General features: G+C 48.6%; 1 protein-coding gene across 1 annotated transcript in view; it reads left to right on the top strand.

The window, feature by feature from the left end:
• Myo16 (myosin XVI) overlaps window positions 1–23537 on the top strand; it is a 394733-nt gene that overhangs the window by 315017 nt on the left and 56179 nt on the right. Inside the window, exons 28-31 of the mRNA XM_026399873.2 lie at window positions 5481–5577; window positions 9882–10128; window positions 12003–12271; window positions 21160–22248. Of these exons, the coding sequence (XP_026255658.2) occupies window positions 5481–5577; window positions 9882–10128; window positions 12003–12271; window positions 21160–22248 (1702 nt within the window). The remainder of the gene's footprint in view (window positions 1–5480; window positions 5578–9881; window positions 10129–12002; window positions 12272–21159; window positions 22249–23537) is intronic.

Here is a 23537-nt window from a genome sequence, read left to right as displayed (position 1 = left end):
CCAGGAGCTGGAAATATCAATAGAATTATGACTTATGGAGCCCAAAGGAAAGGGGCCACAGACTGGTACGACACTCCGGGTCCTGGCTGAGTGCTGAGTGGCAATGTCTCCACTAGCCCAGAAAAGGAGCCGTGGGCAGGGATGGGCGGAGAGCTGTGGGGAGAAGTGGTACTGGTAAATATCTTGGGACTGAGGTGCATGAGGAGCGTCCAGGGAGATGGTCCTCTCCATCACTGGGGCAGGAATACAGGACAAGAATCCTATTGGCAGGAAGAGGAAAACACAGGAGGCAAATGCTGAAGTCAGGGTGTGCAGTAGGAGATGAGTTTGTTGCACAGGGCTGGGCCCAGGAATTAGATGGGCCTATAGACTTACGAGTGTTTTGTAGCAAAAGTTTTTAGAATAATGGGCTCATCCAGGGAAGTAAGAGGAGGATCTCATGGAAAACCCTGAGGATGGCTAACATTTCAGTAGGAAGCAAAAAAATGTAGGCACCTGGGACAAAGGCGGCAGACACAGAAGAGGGGACCCGGAGCTTGTCACAGGAGGCAAGCTTCAAGAGAAGAGAGTGACCCGGCAGCATGGTCTGCAGACCTGAGTCACAGCGTCATCATTTGTCGGAAACGGAATTCTGAGTGGAGTCCCAACCTACCGCATCAGCCTGTATGTAAACAAAACCCCGGGAGATCACCATGCATGTTGCAGTTGGAGACGGTCCAGTATCAAGAGTATCCCCGTTTTCCTCTGGGAGTCCCGATGAACCTCCTGTCGGGCCCTGGCGTGCTGTGTGAACACCTTCTCTACATCACCTTCCTTCTTCTTTAGCACAGAGGCAGCCAGGTGCCCTCCAAGACCTGAGACTGTCTGGGGTGTGGGCACCCTCTTTCTTTGCTCCCCTCTGTGGGTGCTAAGTCCTTTTGTCTCCTCCGAGGGCATAGTTCCTTGGGAGAAATTTTACCATCATTTCAAAATAATTTGTAGTTACTTTTTTCAATCACTCGTGCATAGACTAAAACTTTCTGTCCTTTGGGTGCAGCCTTCTTTGGTCCAAGCAGAGCCACATGACCCAAGCTGGCTTCCTCAGCTCACCAACAAGGGAGACAATGACTCACTGTAGTCTTTAGGAACAGCAAACAAATGTGCCAAATGGAGTCAAATGTAGGATACAGATAATATACGTGTCATCATATATCTGGAAGACTTCACGGGTATAACACAATGAGGGCTGACAGTACTTTTCTGTACTAACAATATGTTAGATTATTTCTGCATTAGTCATTTTCCCCCAATTTCATTAAGGCAGAGAAAACTGTGCATCATATAAACCATCAAAGAATAATAGCTGTAATTTTTCTTTGGAAATGCTGTTCAAAAGGTACTGCCAGAAACACACTGTACTCTTAAAAATTGTCCTTAAAAAAAAAAAAAAAAGAAGAGGAAGAAGTGCTTCGAAGGATCCCTTGATCTCTCTCTGCTAACACAGCCCCCGTCCACCCACACCCTATCAACCCCGAGCCTACATTTGTCTGCTTCCACAGCCTACACCTCCTTAAAATCCCTGAAAACTGTAGAAATAGTTGGAGCTTTGGAAGTCATCAATGACAATTTTGTTTAATCCTTTAAAATCTGTCACTTCAAAAAAAAAAAAAGTCCTAATGGTTTCTAATGAAATAGCTATGTCTGTGATTCACAGATGGCTTGCTCTTCCCTGGGTTGAAGCGACATTTACACTTGGATCTCAGATAAGAACTCTCTGCCCCAGAGTGCACACAGTCTTGGTGGAGAGCATCTCCTCCCCTCTTCCCTGGTTGATGAGAAGCGTCCTTTCTCATGAGCATGCATCCAAACCCGAACCCTTGGGCCGGTCTGGTTAGGATGACCTTGACGTATGAGATTCCCTGTAGCACCCTAGGACGTGGTCAGACAGGAGGTTCACTCTCCTGTGTCTTCATTCATCACAAGCATCAGTGCAAGTACAGGACCAAGTTCAGAAGGGTTTCTGAAGAACAAACCCAAAAATACTCATCAATTGCTAATTCCTCCTCCTAAGAGAGAAGAAACACCTCAAAGAGCATCTCCAAATATTTGCCAATCCACAAATTATAGAGTGCAGAAGACTATAAGGCAAAGTGGCTCATGGGATATCTGCAACATGAGCTCAACTAGTGGATGAGGAATTTTTAAAAGCCACCTGAATTCATTGGTAGCATCCTCTCTTCACCCAGGAGCCCTGGCCTCAGCAGGGCAGATCTGAATGGGCACAAGGACACCTGAAGCCCGCAGGAGCTCTGGGCACAGGGCTGCCCTCCCTGCTGCCCCTCCCTAGCACTCACCTACCTTCCTCCTGCTGATACCCAGCGGGACCCCAGCTCTATAGCCATGTAGATCCACCTGGGACACCACCTGCGTCCACTGCCCACTTCCCACCACAGATGCCTGGAAAGCTCTGACCCTGTGGGAAAGTCCAGGGCCTCTTCTCCACTGGGCCGCCTCCTACGGCAGGTGCCTCCTCTGAACCAAACTGGCTCTTTCCTGGAAATGCTCTATTGTGCGGATTCACTTTTTCTCACTTCCTTTTCCTTAGAGGAGGAGGGGCCAGCTGGTGCCCGCTGGGACCTCTGGCTGTGGCGCTGCTGGGCCTTCGTCACACCCCTCTCCTTCTCTCCCCTGCTGCCGACTGCCTTCCAGGACCCAGGCTGCATTGCTGGCACACTCGGAGTCTGGTTAAGAGTTCCGCTTCCCTGTCCCGTGTTTTCATCCCAGGTGGTATTGACAGCCTTCTCTGACTCATCTCAGGCAGAACCTTTGAGATTCCTCATCTATTTCTCCCCCTGCCCACTCTGAATCCACCCTTCCCACTCCCTATGCCTGGTGCATTTCAGACACAGGTCCTGATCTGCAGGGCTGTAAATGTATCTAATCTTCTCATGGGGTCTTACACCTGCCTATGATAGGAGAGGTGGGTGATCCCTCACAGATGCTGGAGGAAGGCAGCAGAGCCCAGCAGAGGAGCGTGGAGCCTGCTGAGGGACAGGAGTGCCCACTCCACCCTGAGGGCCAGCAGGAGCAGCCTGCAGTATGGACTTCCACGTCCATACCACTCACGGGCCACCTTGTGCCTGGCCACAAACCTACTGAAGCTCGGCCCCGTCCATTCTCCAGAGTCTCAGAACTTTATCAATTTTTTTTTTTTTTTTAAATTCAGACCCGATCTTCCTTAAATCTTCCAGCATATCCTGATTGCCCACAAGGAAATTCTCCACATTTTTCCTGGACTGCCCCCAGGGGTGGCCTTGTCCCTCCTTACTGTCCACACAGCCATGCCCGGACCATTGTCCTGCTGAGGTCCTGCCTTCCACTGTTCCTTCCTGTGTGTCACATGCATCTTCTCTGCCTTCCCAAGGTGCCCTGGAGAATTCCCACTTATTAAGCGTAGTTCTCTGAGAATCCTAGCTGCCCACATCTTGACCACGCCCCCTCTGAAATGCTGTGCTGCCTGGACGTGATTCAGGCCTTGTACTGGGCTTGTATTATGGCTGGAGCTTCTCACTGCCAGCCCTCCTCAAGAAACTGGGAGCTCCCTGAGGGCAAGCCTCCCTCTCCCCCACCGCTGCTTGGCACTCAGGCCTGCACAATGTTTGATCTGAACCTAGTTTGGTTTTCTGAGTGGTTGCTAGAAATGCCCCCTGGAGAAACCTTAGTCATTTTGTCCAGCTGCCCTCCTGCAAGGGTCTCCACTTAACTAAGGAGCTGGTTCCACGTCACCTCCTTCTAGTCACTGTGCAATCAATCGAATGGATGTAGCTTACCATGCTGGCTTTTAGGAATTCTCTGTTGCAGTTATCTTCATCAATGGTAGTACATTCAGACAAGTTCAGATGCTTCTAGAGCTTTCCATAGAAACCCATTTGATGTTATGCCAGAATTTATTTTTATAACTCGGGGAGAACATGTCCGTCACATAGCATGCAGTGTTGCTGGCTCATGCTTTTGGGGTTTCATATTGGAACCCAGGTTTGTATGCATTTTGCCTGGGGACTCAGTTTGCCACCGTCAGTGATGGGCAGAGTGATATGCTTGCTCCTTCCCTCCACCTGGCTTACAGATCTGTCTGCAGAGTTCACAGCCAGGACCAGCTGTTCTTCCCGTTGACTGCCAAAATAAGTTGATAGTCGGAAAGAAAAGAAAAAAAAAAAAGACCACAAATTTTATGGAACATAATTAGGGAGAGAGAATGGCAATCCAAGGAAGAAAAAAGTAACAACACTCAGTAGCCACCCACCTATGCCTCCAATTTCAGCCAGTTCAAAGAAAACTGAAGGAAGATGCACATCTAGTCAACCAGAGTGCTCTGAAATAGGCCAGTAGCGTGCGCTTTCCCCACACATCTACATAATCAGCCAGACTGTATGATGCCAGGCTCAGGCCACGGTCTCTGGCAGTCAGTCCTGCATATCAAGACTGTGGCCAAGGGGAATGTGAGATGGACAGGTAGGCTGTGACAGAATGGGTTTGCAGTCAACTGCTTCCCAGCAAAGAGGTTAGTTAAGCATCCCTGGGCACACGCTCTGAAGCCCTCTCAGGACCTGATGGTGTGAAGATGCGTGCACACCTGGGTGTAGTTGACACTGGTGCAGCCCAGGCATCAACACTATGAAGCCCAGATCCTGCTCTAGGGCAACCTTCAGTCTTCTAGCTCTGACCGGGTTTGCCTCAAGTGCCGAGAATGTGCCTGGGACCACCCGCAGGCAGGGCCCTTCCCCACTGGGCAGAGTGCCACCTGCCAGCTCCCTGGCACTTGCATTAGATCCCAGGGGCTTTTCTGCCTTTATTCAAGTTGTTCGCCTCAGAGCCCAAGGAGCGCCTGCCAGGAGAGGTACCATTTCCTAGGAAAGATGCACAGGGCAGGAGAAAAGTCTTAAAATTGTGAGCATGTCAACTTTCCATGCTAGGTTATGGGAATTTTCTGAGGCAGTTATCTTCGCTAATGGTGGTATATTCAGACAAGCTTGGATGCTTCTAGAGCTTTCTGTAGAAACTAATTTGATGTCATGCTGAAATTTATTTTAGAATTCTGGAGGAGCTTGCCCATCACACAACCCAGGAGATCGTGCTCAGACAAGGCTCTCCAGGGTCTTTTTTTTACTTCTGTACTGAAATTAATAATCGCAGACATATAAAGATTCCACTTATTGTAACTCATGGTGTAGTGGGGAAAATAATTGAAATGAAACGATCGAGGTGTCAGATTTAGGTTTAGTTTCGGTCTCTTCACGGGTCTGTTCTCCTCTACACGGCTCAGCCTCCCTGCTTTGGGTGGAGCAGGGAGCATCCGCAAGGAACAGTGAATGGAGATCTTCAGGCAGATTCAGGGCCAGCACCAGGCCACCTCATCAGTACGTGCTGCTCTCCTGTGATTGCTCGCCTGCCATCACTGTCCTCTCCACGCTGGTGAACGTTTCCCACTGCTTGCCTTTCAGGTGGGAGTCCGCAAGGTGTTCCTGAAACACGGGCATGCCGACCAGCTGCACAGTCTCTGCCTGCAGCTGCAGAGGAGCATCATCACCTGCCAGAAAGGTAACTGTCACTCCAGCTCTCCAGACCCTTGAGCCGAATTTTCAAAATCATTCAGTTTAAATGTCAGTCACATCTACACCGCAGCAGGTCACCTGTCCCCGACACTACAGTGGGGGCGAGGAGGCACAGTGGCCCAGTTGGCTACTTACCTGCCTCCTCTGGAGGGTCTATAGACACTCCTGGTGTTCTGTTGAGTACCTTCCTGTGAAACTTTGTATTCAGTTTTCACCCCAATCACAATTGGAGGAGAGAATATACACCTGGTTGTTTATCACAGCTGTTCAGGATTAATGACCCTTACAAGAAGCACCAGGCAATAAGACTGTACCTTGGAATCTTCAATGAGAAGAACCCTCCATCTGGCACTTAGCTGCAGAAAAAGGGCCACATTCCCAAGCCGTCTCAGTGGGGGCCGCCAATGTGCCAATTTGGAGAACTGGGATCAGCCAACTAGCCAGGCCACATTTTCCAAGACTCCACATGAGCCTTGGGGAAATTTTTTACTCATTTTTCCTTTATGAAGGGATAATATCTATAGTATCTTCAATAGTCGATAGCATCTATTTTGTTATAGCTTTGGGACACATTCTATTTAGAATTTGTTTTCTAACAACATCTAATTGACTATTTAAAAAAACACACATCTCTTATAAAATGTTTATGCTCAGTAGAAATTTTTAAAATTTTAATGTGTTTAATAGTTTAATTGCTTAGAGGGGGCAAAGGAGGGAGAAGTTAACCTGTATGCTAGCTTTTGGTATGACTTACAATGAACTTGGTTCTGTGATTATCTGAAACTGGTGTTCCAACACGGAGCCTGGCAGGGTGCCAACCTCAGCTTTACAGTTGAATCCCCCACCCAGCTCCTGTGTGGGATGTGTCTGGGTCTGATCCTTGAAGACCTTTCCACGGGCCCCGTGGATCTCTGATGATAGGAAGTCCTGCTGTGTGCTGGTCCTTCAACAGGTCCAGTCAAGTAAGGATCCAAACCCAAAAACTCTATCCAGGTTAAAACACCCCCCTTGGCCATTTCAGGCCTGGTGTGTCCAGAACATTCCATGATACTGGGGGTGTGTTCCCACTCCCTGTGTACTTGGTGCCTCTGGATCCTCCCGGCTGAGAGGAAGAGCAGGTAGGGGAAGGACAGGTCTTCCCTGGTCACAGTGTGACTCCACACTGTTCTCCCTGCTGAGGCCCATCATATAATCAAGAGCACTTCACCCATCCTGGGGCCACTAGCCCGCAGCCCCTGGGTACCCAGCAGCCCTCTCTCTCTCAGCAGCATCTCTTTCTTGAAAACCCCCTTTGTGCCTGAGAAGCAGGTGCTCAGACCTCTCCACAGTGGCAGCTGTCCCTGACCCTTCCTGACCCGCAGCCCACCTCTCTGTCCACCCAACTCCAGCTGTCAATACAACAAGCTCTCTGGGGAGTCTGAAGCCACACGTCCAGCCTGGGGTAGTGGAAGACTTCAGTGAGCAGGGGGCTGGTGCTTACCTCAGTTCAGAATGCATCTTCTCTTTGCAGATGATAATCTGCCCTGTAAGATCACCCCTCACTGGGCCACAGGTCAGTTTTGAACTCCTCCTTGGCAATCCCCATTGGTGTTATTTGCCCTGCACCAACCCAGATGGTCTCTGAGCCCCTGCAGCTGCTACCTCACTGGGGGTCAGATAGAAACCTAGTGTCCCAGCCCCACCTGCAGGCGTTAAATCCAAATCTGTATTTGCAGCCACAGCTAGAATCAGGACAGGGAAAGTTCCACTTAATATGTTAAAAGCTCAGAGAGGGTGTCCCAAATTCTCAGGAAGTTCTCCTTGAATAACTGCCCTGTCTTCCACTAGGATACCCACTAGAAATGCCCCTTCTACTTAGTGCCAAACACAACTGACACAGGGCAGAAGAAATGCAAGAACTCCGATTTTTTGGGTCAGCTTTCTAAAGATAGAACTTGAGAGTGGTCTAGAAAATGGTGTCAGGGTAATAAACATAATTCCATGCAGCATAAATGAAATAATGGATATGAAAGCACTTTCAAAATTATGGGCTGTTAAAGGCAAAGCATTAATTATTGATTTTTATTTTTACATCTCTTAGAATCTCTTATATTTTTATTTTTAAATCCCTCAATATTTTTTTGCTGATGTTAAGTTTACTCAAAATTTATACAATCTGGAGTCATTTCCAGTTTCTAAGGAGTTCCATTTTTTAAATTGCAAGAGTCTGGAGGAAAGAAAGCTATAAATTTTAGTTTTAAATTTAATCACTGTAATTTCAAATTGTTCCTACTGGAAGTTTTCTATGCATATTCCTCTTATTATAGATGAAAATGCGTAGAATAAATGAAGACCTCAACATGGTTGGTCATAGAGGCAGGATTTAGGAATTGTCAGGAGGACAACATATACCATATTCCATTTGTGGCAAGTTTATTTTCATTAACTGTCTTTTATTAAAGATTCTGACTTTTAGCAACTGGTATAACATTTTTGAAGGGTGTTAGAAGGCCACTAGTTGAAGAGAAAGTGGAGGCCTCTGGATGTGGACAGTCCATTCACAGGTGGGATGTGAACCCAGTGGAGAGTTGTACTTCAGGAGATCCAAAGGCGTCTGGCATATCCACGAGCATCTTCCCTTTTATTGCAAGAGATGAGACATCTGGAATACACTCTCACCTTCACTCTCCAAAAGTCAACCCCTCCCCATCTCTTTCTAAATATAACAAGAAAGAGCAGGTGAACAGGTCAAGATAAGGTCTTCCCTCTTCTCTACACCCATGACATGCTTAATACTTCTTTATTTCATTTCATGTTACAATCCTGAAAGTCTGGGGCACCTTTCACTGTTTAACTGTTTGTTGCTTACATTAGTTCACATGAGGGTTTTACAATTAACTTGATGCAGCTGCATCCCTAAGGAACTCAATATTTAGTATTGCCACCTGAAAAGAAAGGAAAGGTTTACCATGTCGGAGCCTGTGTCTCCTTTTCCTAACTGGAAGATAGTTCCATTCAGCTTCCACCGTCTGAACAAGTGGAGGCATCAAAGCAGAATCCTCAGCTGACCCTGTTTGTTGCTTCCTAGCCTGGGAATGTTTTAAGGTCCTTCATGTTCCGTAAGCATCTGCCTCCCCAGAAGACAACAGGAAGTGTCTGCCGTACACATGGGTTTTCCCTGGAATTAGTGGTCCTCTTTCATCCACAGCTCCTTCAGCTCTTAGAAACTGAGAGTCAGAAGGGATGGCAACAGAGGAACTGAGAGACTCTGCCTGGAACCACACAGCCTGCCCCTGTGCACGGCCCTCACCTGTCCCTGCAGCCCCAATAGGAAGCCTTTCTGTGCTTGTGTTGCCCACACTCAGGGCCTGGGAGCCGCTCCCTAGGCAGGCCTGTCCCTTTCTCTCCTGTGCTTACTGTCAGAGAGTCCTTCCTCCTATTGATTGAAGATGTGCTTCCTGTGACTTTGATGATCTGTACCCCCTGGAGAGCCACAAATCACATCTTTGTGACTGCAGCTGAGGGGATGGAGGCTGGCCTCAGAGGCAGTCTGCTCTCGCTGGTGGTCTTCATCAGCAGGAAATAGTGAAACTAAGGAAATTTCATTATCATTGTGTCCAAAATGGGCATAATGATTCTTTTCAGCATGAAATGATGCAATAGGTTGCCTGGGACATGTGGGTGACTCATAGTAGGGGTCTTTATTTTTATTTTCAATTCTTGGGTGATTTCAAAGCATTCTCACTCACCTGTTTCCCCAGTTTTTACACCTTTTTCCCCACCTTCCTTTCTGGATAGCAGGAGGGATGTCCCCTATTTCCACAAAAATCTTTCTAGAAACTTCCCACTGTGTTGATTTCCCCAGGAGTTAAATCAAGGTCCTAGAAATAAAATATGCATGATATTTCAAAAACTAACTCCACGCACCTTGATGTTTCTGGAATAATTTGATATCATGGAAGGGAACCAAGACATTCCCAAACCGTGTAGTAGGAGCTGCTCCCACAAATGCTCTGGAGTTTGGAGCTGGTTCTTGCCCATTGGCATCCAGCTTGTGTCACCAAAAACAATGTGGGAAAAGCTGTGTTACCTACTTGATCCGCAGGCCCTCAGGCAGGTCAAGGATGGTCACCCTGAGTGTGGTCATTACTGAATTCAGACATCCTTCTTAATAAGAGATGGCAATGCTTAGTAAGTTCTTTTCCTGGGTGAAACGTACCTTATTTTGCAGTCGTGATTCTTGTTTGTGTTGTGTCTGGGCTTCCTCCCTCATGTTATGCCCACTGACCCAGGGTGTGTTCTTTTATGAAGTCATACGAGGGTTTCTAGCACGCCAACACCTGCTTCAGAGAATGAGCATCAAACAGCAAGAAGTCACATCCATCAAGAGCTTTCTGCAGAACACAGAGGACAGGGCACTGCAAGCCTACGACGCCCTGGTCATTCAGAACGCCTCCGACATCGCCCGGGAGAATGACAGGCTCCGGAAGGAAATGAATGGTCCGTACCATAAAGAGAAGGCCGCTGCCAGGAGCAAGCAAGAGGAAGGAGCCAGAAGGTAAAGGCAGGTAGTCTGCAACTTCAGTGACCTCGGTGATGGACTCACAGGAGTCCTGAGGACGGACACCCCCGCAATCCCAGAAATGCTTGTCCTGTGCTTTCTTTTCAGGAACTAGATGCTGTAGTCATATGAAATTGTTATGGCTTCCTCTGCTGTGCTTCTGTCGCTAAACTGCCTTGGGATCTAAGTTTTAAAGCAAAATCAATAGTAAAAACTAATAGCTGGATTTTTTTTTTTAGACAACTGTGATATATATAAATGTCTGTGTGTGTATATATATATACACACACATGTATACATACACACACATATATGTACATTTATATATGTATATATATATGGCAAAAAAAAAATATATATATACACACACACACACACACACACACACACACACATATGGAAGGCTGATGGAAATTTTTGGAAATTTTAGCAAACAATTGAGATACCACTCTGAAAACATAAAATTAGTGAACTCAGTTAATAGCTTATACATATTATATTTTCCTGTGTAAACGATCATATTTTCTTGGTCGATAAAGAAAGCTTTAGAAAAAAAGCTTTTCATTTAAAAGTTTACTTGGGACACTGAGCCTGGAATAGAAACACAGAGCCAGGACTCTTCGTGATTGTTCCCTCCCTGTAGGTGACAGCACCCCTGAGAACCACAGCACCCCTCAGGGAGGGCAGAAAGGAATGACTTTCCAATTCGTGGTCAGAGAGGTGTTCATTTTTCCTGGGGAACTTGATAATATCTCCTTTCTCTCTGAAAGCAGCTCTCCTCTGCCATGACTGCCTATGTCAAGTGATTTTTTGTTAAAGAGGAGATGGCAATGTGTCTCTTGCTAATTAGCCTCAAATATCTCCATGATTAAATACTGAAAAAATTCCCTTTGTATGGAAAACTGTAATTAAACGTTATAGGGAAAACAAATTATCCACTGAGTGCCACACTGTCATCTCCAGCGACTTCATTTTCTACATGGGCGGCTGGCTCTGCCTGGTGGAAGATTCCAGCCCTGTTGGTGTTCCGCCACAGAAAGATGTAATTATAAAGCAAGTGCTCGGCAACTCCTTGTGAGATGAACGCTTTGGCATCTTGCTAGTACATGATTACATTGACATGTGAAGCCAGAGGAACTTTTTAAACCAGATAACTATTAATTTTAAATGACTTCCAGAATAATATTTGTTATTTTCCCTGCTGGAACTAAACGATCACCCCAATTTCTCAATTTGATGATGTATTTATTTGCCTGATATAAAATTAAGTGAAGAAGCATTTGTCTATTTCTTGAATACCAGCCATTCGCTTGGCACTAGACATCCATATGGAGTCATAGGGCAAATAATAGTTCATTGCATAATTAAATAATTGCTGGTAGAATTTAAATGGCAAGAGAGAGGCGGGGGGCCAGAGTGTAGGTCTTTGAGGGTTCTGAGTAGCGTGTGTGCTGGTTTTTCAGAGGGAGAGGATGATGAACTCCCATCATTCAATGCCTCAGTAACTCTCTATTAAGATGGATTTCCCAGAAATTACCATTCAGATTGAAATTCTGGGTTTTTGATTTGCTTAAGAATCAGACTGTGAAAAATTCATTCACTGAATGCTTGATAGAGAATGGGAAGCCTCTTAAGTAGCTGGTTTGCGGGAGAATTGAGAATTTCAAGAAGCAGCCTGATGACCGTGCTGTGTGCCCATTCATCACGGCAGGTGGGCTGCTCTGGACAGCCTGTCCCTCATCCTCCAGACCCAGCATGATGGCTGTCTGGAAGGAGCCCTCCTCGGTCAGCCTGAGCAGGTTCCTTGTTGTCAGCTGAATAATAACCTCCGAGCCTCTCTCTGAGGCTGTTTGTGTTCTGTTTCCTCCAAGAGCTGAAGACCAGGGTGGGTCCTGGCACGTCCACTCCAGCTCGGTCCCCCTCCCCATGGCGGTGGACAGCCTGGCCCAGGCTCTCGCTGGACCATCCATCCGGTCTCCATCACTGCACTCAGTGTTCAGCGTGGATGACAGCAGTGGCCTCCCGTCACCACGGAAACAGCCTCCGCCCAAGCCAAAGAGGGACCCCAGCACCCGGCTGAGTGCCTCCTACGAGGCTGTGAGCGCCTGCCTCTCAGCGGCCAAGGACACAGCCAGCGAAGGTCAGCTGGGTGAGCGTAAAAGACGGGCCTGGCTCACGGCCCTCCGTCTGTGAGCGCCCCACGGCGCTATTGTGGCCCTCATGTATTTTTAATAGAAATAAATCCAATTGTTGGCTTGCCAGCAGCCCTTTAATCATTAAATATAAATAATATTTATTCCAATCTCTAAGCCTCTTAGGGAAAAGCTACTTACATGTCATTTCCTCCACTCCCGGCCCCACCTCTGCATTGAGTTTGCAGCCTCAAGGCAGAACCAACAAAAAGTTGGTCGCTACTCCATGTAAATTTCCACTAAGTAAAAGGTTAAAAAATGCATCGGGCTTTCCTGTGTTCACAGTCTAATTAAAAATTAAGCCCACTTTTTCATGTGGTGAGTGAAGCAACCTCACAGAGGAGAATAGTTGCACTGAAATTAAGTTAAACAAAAACTTCTGAGACTCGATAGAAAAGTCTTTGCACTGATGGTTTTGAAATATTTATGCAAAAAGGGGTAATGGCAGTGTACTCTCCATCCAGTCTCTCATGGATTAGCATGTGCTACAATCATGGCTTAATTGTTCATGTTTAGATTGTGACTAACACGGGAAGTGCTCTTCGTCAGACCATTCAGGAACAGCAGTTGGCTGACCATCTGCTGTGGGCTGGGCCCCATTCTCTGCACACACGTGTGTGGTATCTTCCTTCATGGGGCCAAGTTCCACAAGCAAGAACAGATGTGGACACAGTAAGCAAGTGAATGCATGAGGATTTTAGCAAGAGGCCTTTGCTGTAGACAGATAACTATGCTGGGGTGGAAGTGAGGGCAGGGACAGGAGGCAGGATTCTAAATGAAATGACTGAGTAGATCTCGGGAGGAAACAGCTTCTGAACACAATTGAAACACAGTTCCTTTAGTTAAAAAAAATAAGATGAACCAAATATATAGCAACACAACATAACCAAATACACAGCAAAACAATATGCTCCACTTAGGGACAAGATGCAGGATCCTGGAAGTGGCCCTGGCTTCTCACCATGGGACAGAAGCCTTAAGCAACAGGAACATCCGGGCTTCTTCTTTGAACTACTTCTCCTTAGTGAGAAAGAACAGATATTTAGGGGAATTTTTAACTACCAAGGAAAAAAGTTGTTTTAACGTGCAAATCATGTAAAAGCAACACCTAGGTGTAGGTGTAGGAGAAATTCCCGTGTCCTACCTCTGTGGTGAGCAGAGATGGTACCTATTTGCAGCATCCTGTAAAAGTGGCAACAGCAAGAGCTGGAATGTGACATCCAGGGGTCATGGAGGACATTCTTCCCAGTTGATGCCACTAGACAGAGAGAGACAGAGAGAGTTAGAACTTTCCTCCCAGGAAGTCGGGTGCTGCCCTAATGTGCTGCACACAGGGGGAAGCTCCTATTGAACAGGCTGGCAGTGTGCTCCCCTGGAGAGTGCTACAGACAGTCACCACCATTATGCCATCAGACCTCTGTGCAGAGCTTCTAGTGCAGATCTCAGAAAGTAGTGACTGAAATTAGGGGAGAGAAATTTTGGCACTGTGGGTGAGGAAGAATCATATCTAAGATTTTAAGACTAGTGAGGTAGGGAGAATGGGAAATGAACATTCAGGACAGTATGAGAAAAAATACAAAGTAAGATGGAAAATCACAGTGTATACAGGGTGGAGCCTCGACCACACTTGCACACTGAGGTAGCTCTGTGAAGGAGCTCAGCAGGCCACAGAGTAGCTTGAGAAGTCCCACAAAGCCGGAGGGCTGCATGCTCATTACAGGGCCCCTGCCCTGCAGTTGAGGTTTTGGAGTGGTCAGGCATCAACAGTCGAGGGACTAGGAGAGGAGAAAAGATAGGAGAGGCTGAGCTCAAAACGGGGTGTAAGGTCTTCCACATGGGCAGAAAACAACATCAACTAAGAAGGCCTACTCAGACCTCAGGAGACACAAGCTGCAGATGAAAGGTGAATGACCAAAAAGGGGGGAAGGGGGTGGGAAAGAGAATGCAGGGGAAGCAGGGTGCAAGACTGCAGGCGCGAAACTGTTGAAAGTCCTTTCTGCTGCTCACAAGGCACCAGGACACCTTCCTTAGACCCATAAGGGGCTTACATACACTTTGATTTCTTGGAACCTGGTTTCAGCTCACATAGGGCCATTAGTTGCTTAGAAAATTTCCCCAACTCTGCTCTGTTGTAGGAGCCTGTGAGAGGGCGAGGAGGCACATAGTTCCCTTTCTACCATCTACGTCCTGCGTTCCTTCTTACAACACAGAATTCCTAACACTGATTACTTTGCAACCACAAAAAGAAAGTCTTGGGTCTCCTGGGAACAGAGATGCATTTCTGCACTTTGGGAAATGCTCTAAATATATTCTTACAATTTAAAAATTAAGCTGCCTAAGCACGTTTGCTGGTTCAGTTGTGTAGGATTGCAAAGTCAGAAAGGGCCGTGAGGGACTTAAGTCTCTCAATGTGTCAGTGTTCCAGATTTCTGGTCACAAAAAATACCTACACCCATAAGTGATTAGCCAGAAGCTGCAGTGGCTCTGGTCCCATCTATGCTCTGGTGACAGGAGTAGGACACTATACTTTTGTGTCTGAGTCATCTTAGACACTTCCTTCAGTACCAAAAATTTCAGCACAATCTAAACCTGTGCCTGCTGACATAGTGGCCAATAGGCACATGCAGCCATTCAATCTGAGAGTTGCTAAAATTAACTGTGATTTTAAATGTCTGTCCTCAGCCAACAGCCATATTCCAAGCACTAGATAGCCACAGGCATAGAACTTTCCACCATCACAGGAAGCCCTTCTAGACAGCTGTCATCCTAAACATGCCATGTTTCTACCAAAGAGCTGTGCTGGTTATTTTGCCCCTAGTAACAAGTCTCAGTCTTCCTCATTTCTGTCAATAGGTAGGAAGAACATTAGTCACCCTTTAAAATGCTTTGTGAACCCTGGTTTCACAAGAGCAAGGCCTAAGCTAGGGTTTGTAGATTACCAAGGCCATTCTGTTTGCCTTGTTTAAAAAAAAATCAAGTTCTTTCCCTTTGCACAAAAAGCTGTTAATCAAGTCAGAGGCTGCAAAGTGAAAGGAGATGATTGGTGAACAAAGGCCAGGGACTGCAGAGGAACTGGTAATAAGGCTGTTCCAGGTTGTCTTTGGGTTTGGTCTTGTTCCTATTGGCACACGCCTTTCCTATAGGCTGTCACCTCATCAACAGGGTTGCAATAAAGAACAGCAGTATGGAGAGCTCATTTTATTTCACTACCTTTGTGCCTCAAAAGCATGAATCAATTCACAGACCAATAAATTTTAGCACTTCTTTGCAAAATATTAACAAGCTATGTCAACTATGTGAAAGGACCATTTTTCCCAAAGTCTGGGGTTTCCCTTAGCAAACAGTGGCTAGGGAAGGAAGGTCACGGCCCACTTTCCCTCTTCCTGGAGGGAGCTCCTAGCCAGCATGCTTCTCCCTCTTCCTGAGTGTCACTCTGTGCCCACAGGTCAGCCTTCCTCCCCACACAGTGCACACCCTTCCAACAGCACGGGAAATGAGAGTCTGTTTGTGGCCTTGCAGAAGTGACCAGGGCTTTCCAGGCCCATGTGAATCAAGCGGCAGCAACAGTGACCCACAGCACAGGTTCGGTTCGCTGTGGGAATAAAGAAGAGGGGGCAGAGCCCCATCTCCTGGGACACCGGGAGTGTGCCACAAAGCTCCGAGGTCACAGGTGGTTCACAACACCCGTGAGGGTCGGTGAACTGAGCACTAAATCCTAAGTGAGAAATGGAGCTCAAGTAATGATGTGGTGGAGGAGGGCCTGCTGAGTGACCGCTGCTGCAGGTGAAACAGAGGCAGGGTGCGCCTGCAGCTCTCGCCCCCGATTGGTTCTGGGAGGACACTTCCATACACAGCTTCCCTTCAGGTCCCCGGGGCCCACTCCCTTGGAGAAAGCACTTAATCAGCCCCTAAACTGTTTGAAAGTTGCTGTACAACTCCATCCTCCACAAAACACTGGCTAAAGATACAGATAAATTAATGGTTCAGCTCTGTGGCTTTATTTAGACATGCATTCTGTCTCTTTTCATTTTTCCCCCTGCTGTCTTGTTTATATCTAGATTCTAGAACAGAACTTCTCACATAGAAAGCATTCAATAAATAGTGAATGAACACATACATGTTACAGAAACATACTTGGTGCTGCTCTCATGACAACAAATTCCCTGCTTGTCAATAGGAACACAACTGGCAAGGTTCAAGGGCACCTGCTCAAGATGTGTGAGGTGCACTTTATCAGTGCATGTTGAGTAGAAGCCCCTTTATTTTCTTCTATCACCTGAAATTTGACAGAAATCAGGCCTTCCATGAACATGGCTCTGAGAAACATGTGACTGGGAATCACAGAAGACGCTGCACAACATAGCCAGCCACCTAACACACATGATCCAGGGGGTGCCATGAGCCCATTTATGGAGCCTATAAACAGGCAAGCAGGTTTGGAGATAAGCAGAATAAGAGTAATGACAGCAGGATGCTGTGGACACAGAGCCCAAGAGTGACCAACTTCTGAGGGAACCACAGAAGGTTCAGGAAGGACATTTTAGCAGCAGCATTGTGCACATGAGCATGCCCAGTGGTGCACAGGCGTGGTCCACAATAGGGGGGAACTCCCCAGCATACCACAACTCTGCGGAAGCCCTTTCTGTCCCATTCGTAGCCAGCTGTAAAGCCGTTCCGCCCTCCCTCAGGCAAGCAGCTGGCTGACTGTCAGGTCAGTGAGCCGACCCCTAAGGGAGCACCTTGGGTGTTCCAGGTCCTGTGCTAGAGCCAGCTCCCAGGCTGAGAAGAAGCACCCTGGGGGAGCTGGCGATGGAGACCACTTACAGAGACACACGGGTTTTCTTGACTCATGAGCTTCTCATTCCTCCTTTATCCATTGAATAAACAGGTATCTGATGTTCAGTGAGAAAGAGGCCAAGGGATGTGAGTACTGGTGCAGATGTTAGAAGTCACCAACAGGCCTTAACAAGAAATTCAAGAGGAAGGCCTTTTGTATCTGAAGATGTTTCCCTCCTAACAGAGCTTAAATATGGCATGAGTCCGTATGGGAGCTCAGATGAGAGTCAAGTTTGTGAAATACTGAGCTGGGTTGGGAATGGCAAGTCTAGCTCCTCAGCTGCCGGTAGGACTCCAAATCTTGCCCTAAAGTCACCCTGTGAGAAGGAAGGGCTTCCTGATTCCATTTCATCAGCATCGTCAAGTAGTTGCAAATGTTTTGTACATGAATTTTAGAACTGAACAAAAACAAGAAAAAGAAATCTCTTATTGTAAATTGTCAATAGCCCTTAAATCCATACTTGCAAATAAACTTCTCACATGTCCACACACACATGCAAACCCAGAAGTAATTGTAAAAGCCAAACCTCGACTCTGGTTTTCTAATTTTAATTTATGACGATTGAAATTTCCAATTCTTACCCTCCCCCTCCCCTGCCCCTGCCTAGATTCCAAGGTACTAGTTAGTGGGACAGGAACCTATCAGTCCAGCACCTAAGGGGTCCAGCATGGCTGAAGCTCCACGCATACTCTGAGGAACCTACCCTGTCTGCCATGATTAATTTCCACCTGGGCAGCAGGGCTGATGTACAAGGACAGCCTTCTGAGGGTCACTAAGCACCTTCAGTCTTCAGAGCTGGCCAGTGCTGCAGAGCTAGCATCATGATCCATGTAGAGACCAGGACACTAGGTCAGAGAGCAGGCTGTGACATGGCCAACGTCACAGGGCTAGGCTTTCATCCAGGCAGTTGGGCTGAGATCCCTGGCTCTCTACAGCCTCCTGACAAGCACCTAACTATGTGCAACAGTTCAAAACCGAAAGTCTGTTCACCTCCAAAGCAGGCCTTAGGGAACACTGTCCCAGGGATCCACTACTGGTCCTCGGCCCAGGGAAACTGCACTGATTTAAATAAGATAAGGATGGCTTTACTTTCTCTCTCATCTGTGGGGGTCAGGGGCTTCTCTGGGTGCTTCTCACTCTGGATCCTTCTTGGAGATGCCAGGAGGTGGCTGAAATCTAAGAGCTGGTCACCCCAGGTTTGTGCTTCAGCCACCTGGGGCATGTGCATCTGGGTGGCGGCTCCTCCTTGCTGGGCAGCATGTTGGCTTCAATGTATTGAACTTGGCACTTGGAGAATCGGTGTCGCAAGGGCGTGCGCTCTAGGAGGTGGAAGGGAGGTGACGGGGGAGCACTCGTCATGAGCAGGCCTGGGGAGCCAGGCTGTTTTGTCTCTGTCACGGTCTTTGACCATCAGGGTAATCTCAGAGGTCCACCCAGGTTTGGGAGGAGACAAAGGTTCTACCTCTTAAGAGGACTGGAAATACTGTTGTGGCCTGTTTTTTGGGAAAAACGATCTGCCCCATTTCACCCTCTGGACACACAGTTCACATCCCTCCAAACACAAAGTACACTCATCTCTTCCCCAAAGCTCCTGGAAGCTTCCTTCTGTCGTGGCACCAGGCTCAGGCTCAAGGACAAGACCTCGTCCTCCAAATGAGATCAGGCAAGGCTCCTTAGGTGGACGGCTTCTCAAGAATGCCGCCCTCTACATGACAGCTGTGACCTAAAAGACTAGTTACCCCCATTCACGGCACCAGTGTACCCTGAAGGGACAGGTTGATGGCAATGTCATGTGTGCCCTTGATCCAAAAGGGATTGGCATGCAGCTCTCAGCAACCCTGGGCACATGTGGCCTTGAGGAGGGCCGTCCTGGTGCCTGGAGGGCTTTTCCATGGCTGCTGGTATTGGCTCTGGAACCTTGTTTCGCTCTTTGAGTCGTAATTCTTCCTTCACAGGGGTCTTATGTTGGGTGCGGGTCGGGGGTTCTCTTAGCCTGCTTCCTGCTCACGAAGTTCTGAGAGCAGGATTCTTCTCTCTCTGTGGATTCTGCCCCTTCAGGGCACCTGGTGCTTTCAATTTCCTCTAAATTCGTTTATACTGCGCTTAATTAGTCAAAGCCCATGTCCTCAGGTCTCTGAGATAACCTCTCCTCTCTTTGGGGCTCTCTGCCTTATTTCTTTGAGGCAAGCCTCTGAAGTTCTGAAGGGTCCTGTGGCTCTGCTTCCTGAGCAGTCTGGGAAGCACCACCTTGTGTCTTGGGATGTTTTAATAAATGTCTCCACAGCATGTGCTTGGCTTCTTCTTTAGATCATGTTTTCCTGAAAATGCCCTGGATTTCTTGTCTGCTTGGAGGTCCTTTCCTAGCTCTAGAATCTCGGCCATCTGGAGAGCTGACAGCGAGAACCATGTTATTTTCAGACCCAGGAGGCCCTGGCTCCTTCGTGACGATGGCTCCTTCTTTGCCGATCTCTTCGCACTCATGTTCTGTTCCAGGTGGTTTGAAGAATCCCAGAGATAGCTGTCACACTGCCTGAAAGTCTCCTTGGCCTGGTGGCCCAGTCACGAAGTGGGTCTCCTGTTTGCCATTCCTGCAGGTGACACTGCTGCCGGACTTTCCCTCCTCGTCCTCCCTTGAAGCTCACCCAGAGCTTTCCTGAGGGCCCCCAATTTCTGCTGATTGTCTCTTCAAGACTCATCTGTTTTCCCAAAGCCCAGCCACACGTTTCATTTGTTAGGTAGCAGCAGTGCCCTGTAGGTACCACGTCTGTGCAGGACGCAGTGTCTTAAGATGCAAGGATGACTTTGGTACTGTCCTATGGCTCCAGAATGTGACTGAACTCAGGGGTCCCTGGAGGAGGAGGTTCATGGCACATCCAGTGCCTGGGATGGGAAAGGTCAGACAGCTGAAGGCAGGAGCAGATGGGTCCCCTGGCCTCTCCCTCTCCTCCAAGTGGCCTCTCCACAGGTTCCCCATGGCAGGGATGCTTCAGGGTGTCCACGTTTCTTATGCAGAAATCAGGGCTCTCACACCGTGTGTCCAGGAGGGTGGGTGAAAAGGCAGACTGCACTGCCTCAGAGGGCAGGCAACGTCTTTCCAACATCTTCTTCTCTGAAGCAGCCAAAGACCTCCCAGGTTCAAGGTTCAGGAAGAGCATTTGGGACTGAAAATATTGAAACCAGTTTGAGAAAATACCATCTGCCACAAATCCTGTAAATTATTCATGACTGCGGAATTCTATAAAACTAATATTAAAAGTGGGGTTGGTTCGTTCTGTTTCTAGGAGAAGCAGTGCCCTCTCTGTTTCAGCACACTGAAAGTCATCAGGACAATGCTGATTAGAACGTGGCACACATGGGGTATATTCTGTTCTTGAGTGTCATGGCTTTGGGGAGCCTCATGGAACACTGGCTTTTGAAGATGGCCATGGAGCTAGGAAATGAACTTTGTTTTTTTCCATTCCCATGAGGATGGACCTATTTCTTTTGTGGTTATAGTGTGCCAGGACCTGAGCTAAGTACTTTTCCCACAGACCTATCCATGCCCTTCCTCTGAGATAGTGAATAATGTCACTCTTAGGCTGTCTTCTCTGAGGCTAAGGGGAGTTGCCCAAGACTTCTTCTAAAACCACATTCTGTACCACTCCACCCTGCTCCACCCACCTGTTCTGGGACCCTCACTCTGGCCTACTGCTTCCTGTCTCTGTAGCCTGCACCATTTTCTAACACAGCACAGAACTCACTGTGCTTCCCTGTCCTAGGGACATCACCCCCAAAGGGTGGAAGCCCTCTCCTGCAAGATCAAAAGCCAGGGTGCTTGGTGCTTTGGGGAGGTCTGGTTTGGTGGGGCTCCAGTGGGTGGAGGGGCCTGGGTTTTCCACAGCTGGAGTGCAGGGGCTCTGAGGACCAGGGGGAGCCTGGGGGAGGGACAGTCCAGCCAGCTCAGGTCCTGGCCCCTGGCTGGAGTCTTGCTCACACTGCCCTCCCTCTCTTCCCCTCCAGCTCTGACGCGACCCAGACCCCACAGTGATGACTACAGCACCATGAAGAAGATCCCCCCTCGAAAGCCAAAGAGAAGTCCCAACACAAAGCTCAGCGGCTCCTATGAGGAAATTTGGGGTCCCCGGCCCCCAGGTGCCATGTGTCAGGCAGGTGCACGCCAGGTCCCCGGAACCCCTGGTGCCCAGCGGGCCTGCCCATCTGATGGCCCGCAGTACACCCCGCAGCTGCCACTGCGCCTGCCCCTACCCCAGGGCGACGAGGATGACGACACGGAGCCTGTGTACATCGAGATGGTGGGCAACGCGGCCAGGGCGGGCGGCCCCGAGGCCGACAGCCCTGACCAGGGCGAGTCCGTGTACGAGGAGATGAAGTACTTCTTGCCCGAGGAGGGCGGCAGCCTGGGCATGGTGTCCTTCCTGTCCGCCTCGCCTCTGTTCTCGGACACCCGGAAAGCCTTGGCCTTGGAGGCTGGTGAGGGGAGCTGCCAGCCCCTGAAGGACACGTGCGACATCCCGCCCCCCTTCCCCAACCTGCTCCCGCACCGGCCTCCGCTCCTGGTCTTCCCGCCCACGCCGGTGACCTGCTCCCCCGCCTCGGACGAGTCGCCGCTGACGCCCCTGGAGGTGAAGAAGCTGCCGGTCCTGGAAACCAACCTCAAGTACCCTGTGCCGTCGGAGGGCTCCAGTCCCTTGTCGCCGCAGTACTCCAAAGCCCCGAAGGGGGACGGCGACAGACCCGCGTCCCCGGGCGGCGCCGTGTCCGACGGGCCTCGCCAGGCCTCGCCGCCGCCCCCGGGGCCGCCCCCCGCCTGCCGGCCGCCCGCGCACTCCGCCTGCCCGCCCGGGCCCGAGCCGTCCAGGGCGCCCCCGAAGCCCAGCGCGGCGCCCTGCGGCCCCTTCGCCAAGATCCCGCACTCCCCGGCCCGCGCCGCCAGGGCCGAGCACCGGAGGGCCGCCGCCCCGGCCCCCTACAGCCCCCCGAACCCCAGGCCCCTGTCCAGCCCTCTGGACGAGCTGGCCAGCCTCTTCAGCTCGGGAAGGAGCGTGCTGCGGAAGTCGGCCGCGGGGAGGAAGATCCGGGAAGCTGAAGGTGAGCCGACCCCGGGGCAGGTGCGCCTGTGCGCCCGGGTGGGTGCCAGGGTGGGTGCCGGTGCCTGTGCCTAGCGGAGTCCAGGCCTGCTCCGGCCATTGGGAGCAGATGTCAAGGGAAAACCTTCTGCAACCAGTGCGGACAAGTGGTAGGAATTTCCACGTTGCATGATAAGGCGTTAAAGTCTCGTAATACAGAGATACTTCGCACTAAAACCGGGTTTAATGAATGATAGCTTGATTCATGCTGGAACTAGGTTTCTTTCTCCTGCAACACTTCCTTACAAGGTGGAAATGGTATTATGTTTTGCAACATCACATTGGTGACGTCATCGTTAGCCCTAGAGGCCTTATCATCCACCCGTTTCGCCCCAGGACATCTGGGATGACCACCTGTTCAGCCAGGACTCTTCACGGAATACCACTCGCCTTAGGGTCTGGGGATGAGCTGAGTTCTTCTTCCATACACCACCCAAGGAACAGTTCAGCCGATTTTGTTCTGTTTCCTCCTCATCCACTCAGCCTAAGTCAGAGCTAGCAGTGGAGTCGGTCCACTCAGATGAGCTCCGCATTAGGTTCTTACAGCCAGAGGCTGTTGCTTGATTTAAAAAAAATGTCTATTTTGTGTCCCTGTAAATGCAGAATGTAGCCAGAAAAAAAAAAAAATGCAGAGAGAAATTTTTGCTAATCTCTTGAAAGTACCTCACCACATACCACTTCATTCACATGAGGTTGCCTTTGTACCAAACATGCTGCTTTTGCAGATGCCCTTAATAATCAAAAAGAATGTTGTCATTTTTTAAATTGAAGTTTTTATACAAAATATTTTTTCAACATTCTGTATGTTGAGGAAGAAGGACATTAATGTAAACTCTTGTTAAGTGTGTCATGATGCCATTAGACCCACTACCTCACTTTAGAGATGTAAAACTTCAATGTGGAGGGGTTAATATCCTCTTTGGGGTCAAGTGGCAGGATTGAAAATAAGAGTTTGACCTATGGTGTGACATTTTATGCATTAGCCTACTCCTTCTTTGAAAGAAAATGCATAGACATGTTAGTTTCCATCATTTGATTAAGACATTACTTCAGGTATGAAAACTAGAAAATCCAGAAAGCAATGTGAACAAGAGCAAAGCAGGTAGAGGCTAAGAACCTTCGCAAGTTAGATAACCTACTCACTGTTTGTTCTCTAGACCAAAAAGCTTGTTGCTTGTTTAGCTAACAATGTCTTCTTAACTGTAGGCAACTAAGAGGTGAAATTGAACTTGAAAGTGGCAGAATGCTTGA

This window comes from Urocitellus parryii, chromosome 2 (assembly GCF_045843805.1).
Source record: "Urocitellus parryii isolate mUroPar1 chromosome 2, mUroPar1.hap1, whole genome shotgun sequence".
Lineage (NCBI taxonomy): Eukaryota > Metazoa > Chordata > Mammalia > Rodentia > Sciuridae > Urocitellus > Urocitellus parryii.
Note: the sequence above shows the minus strand (reverse complement) of the source record. Positions and strands in the feature narration are given on the sequence as shown.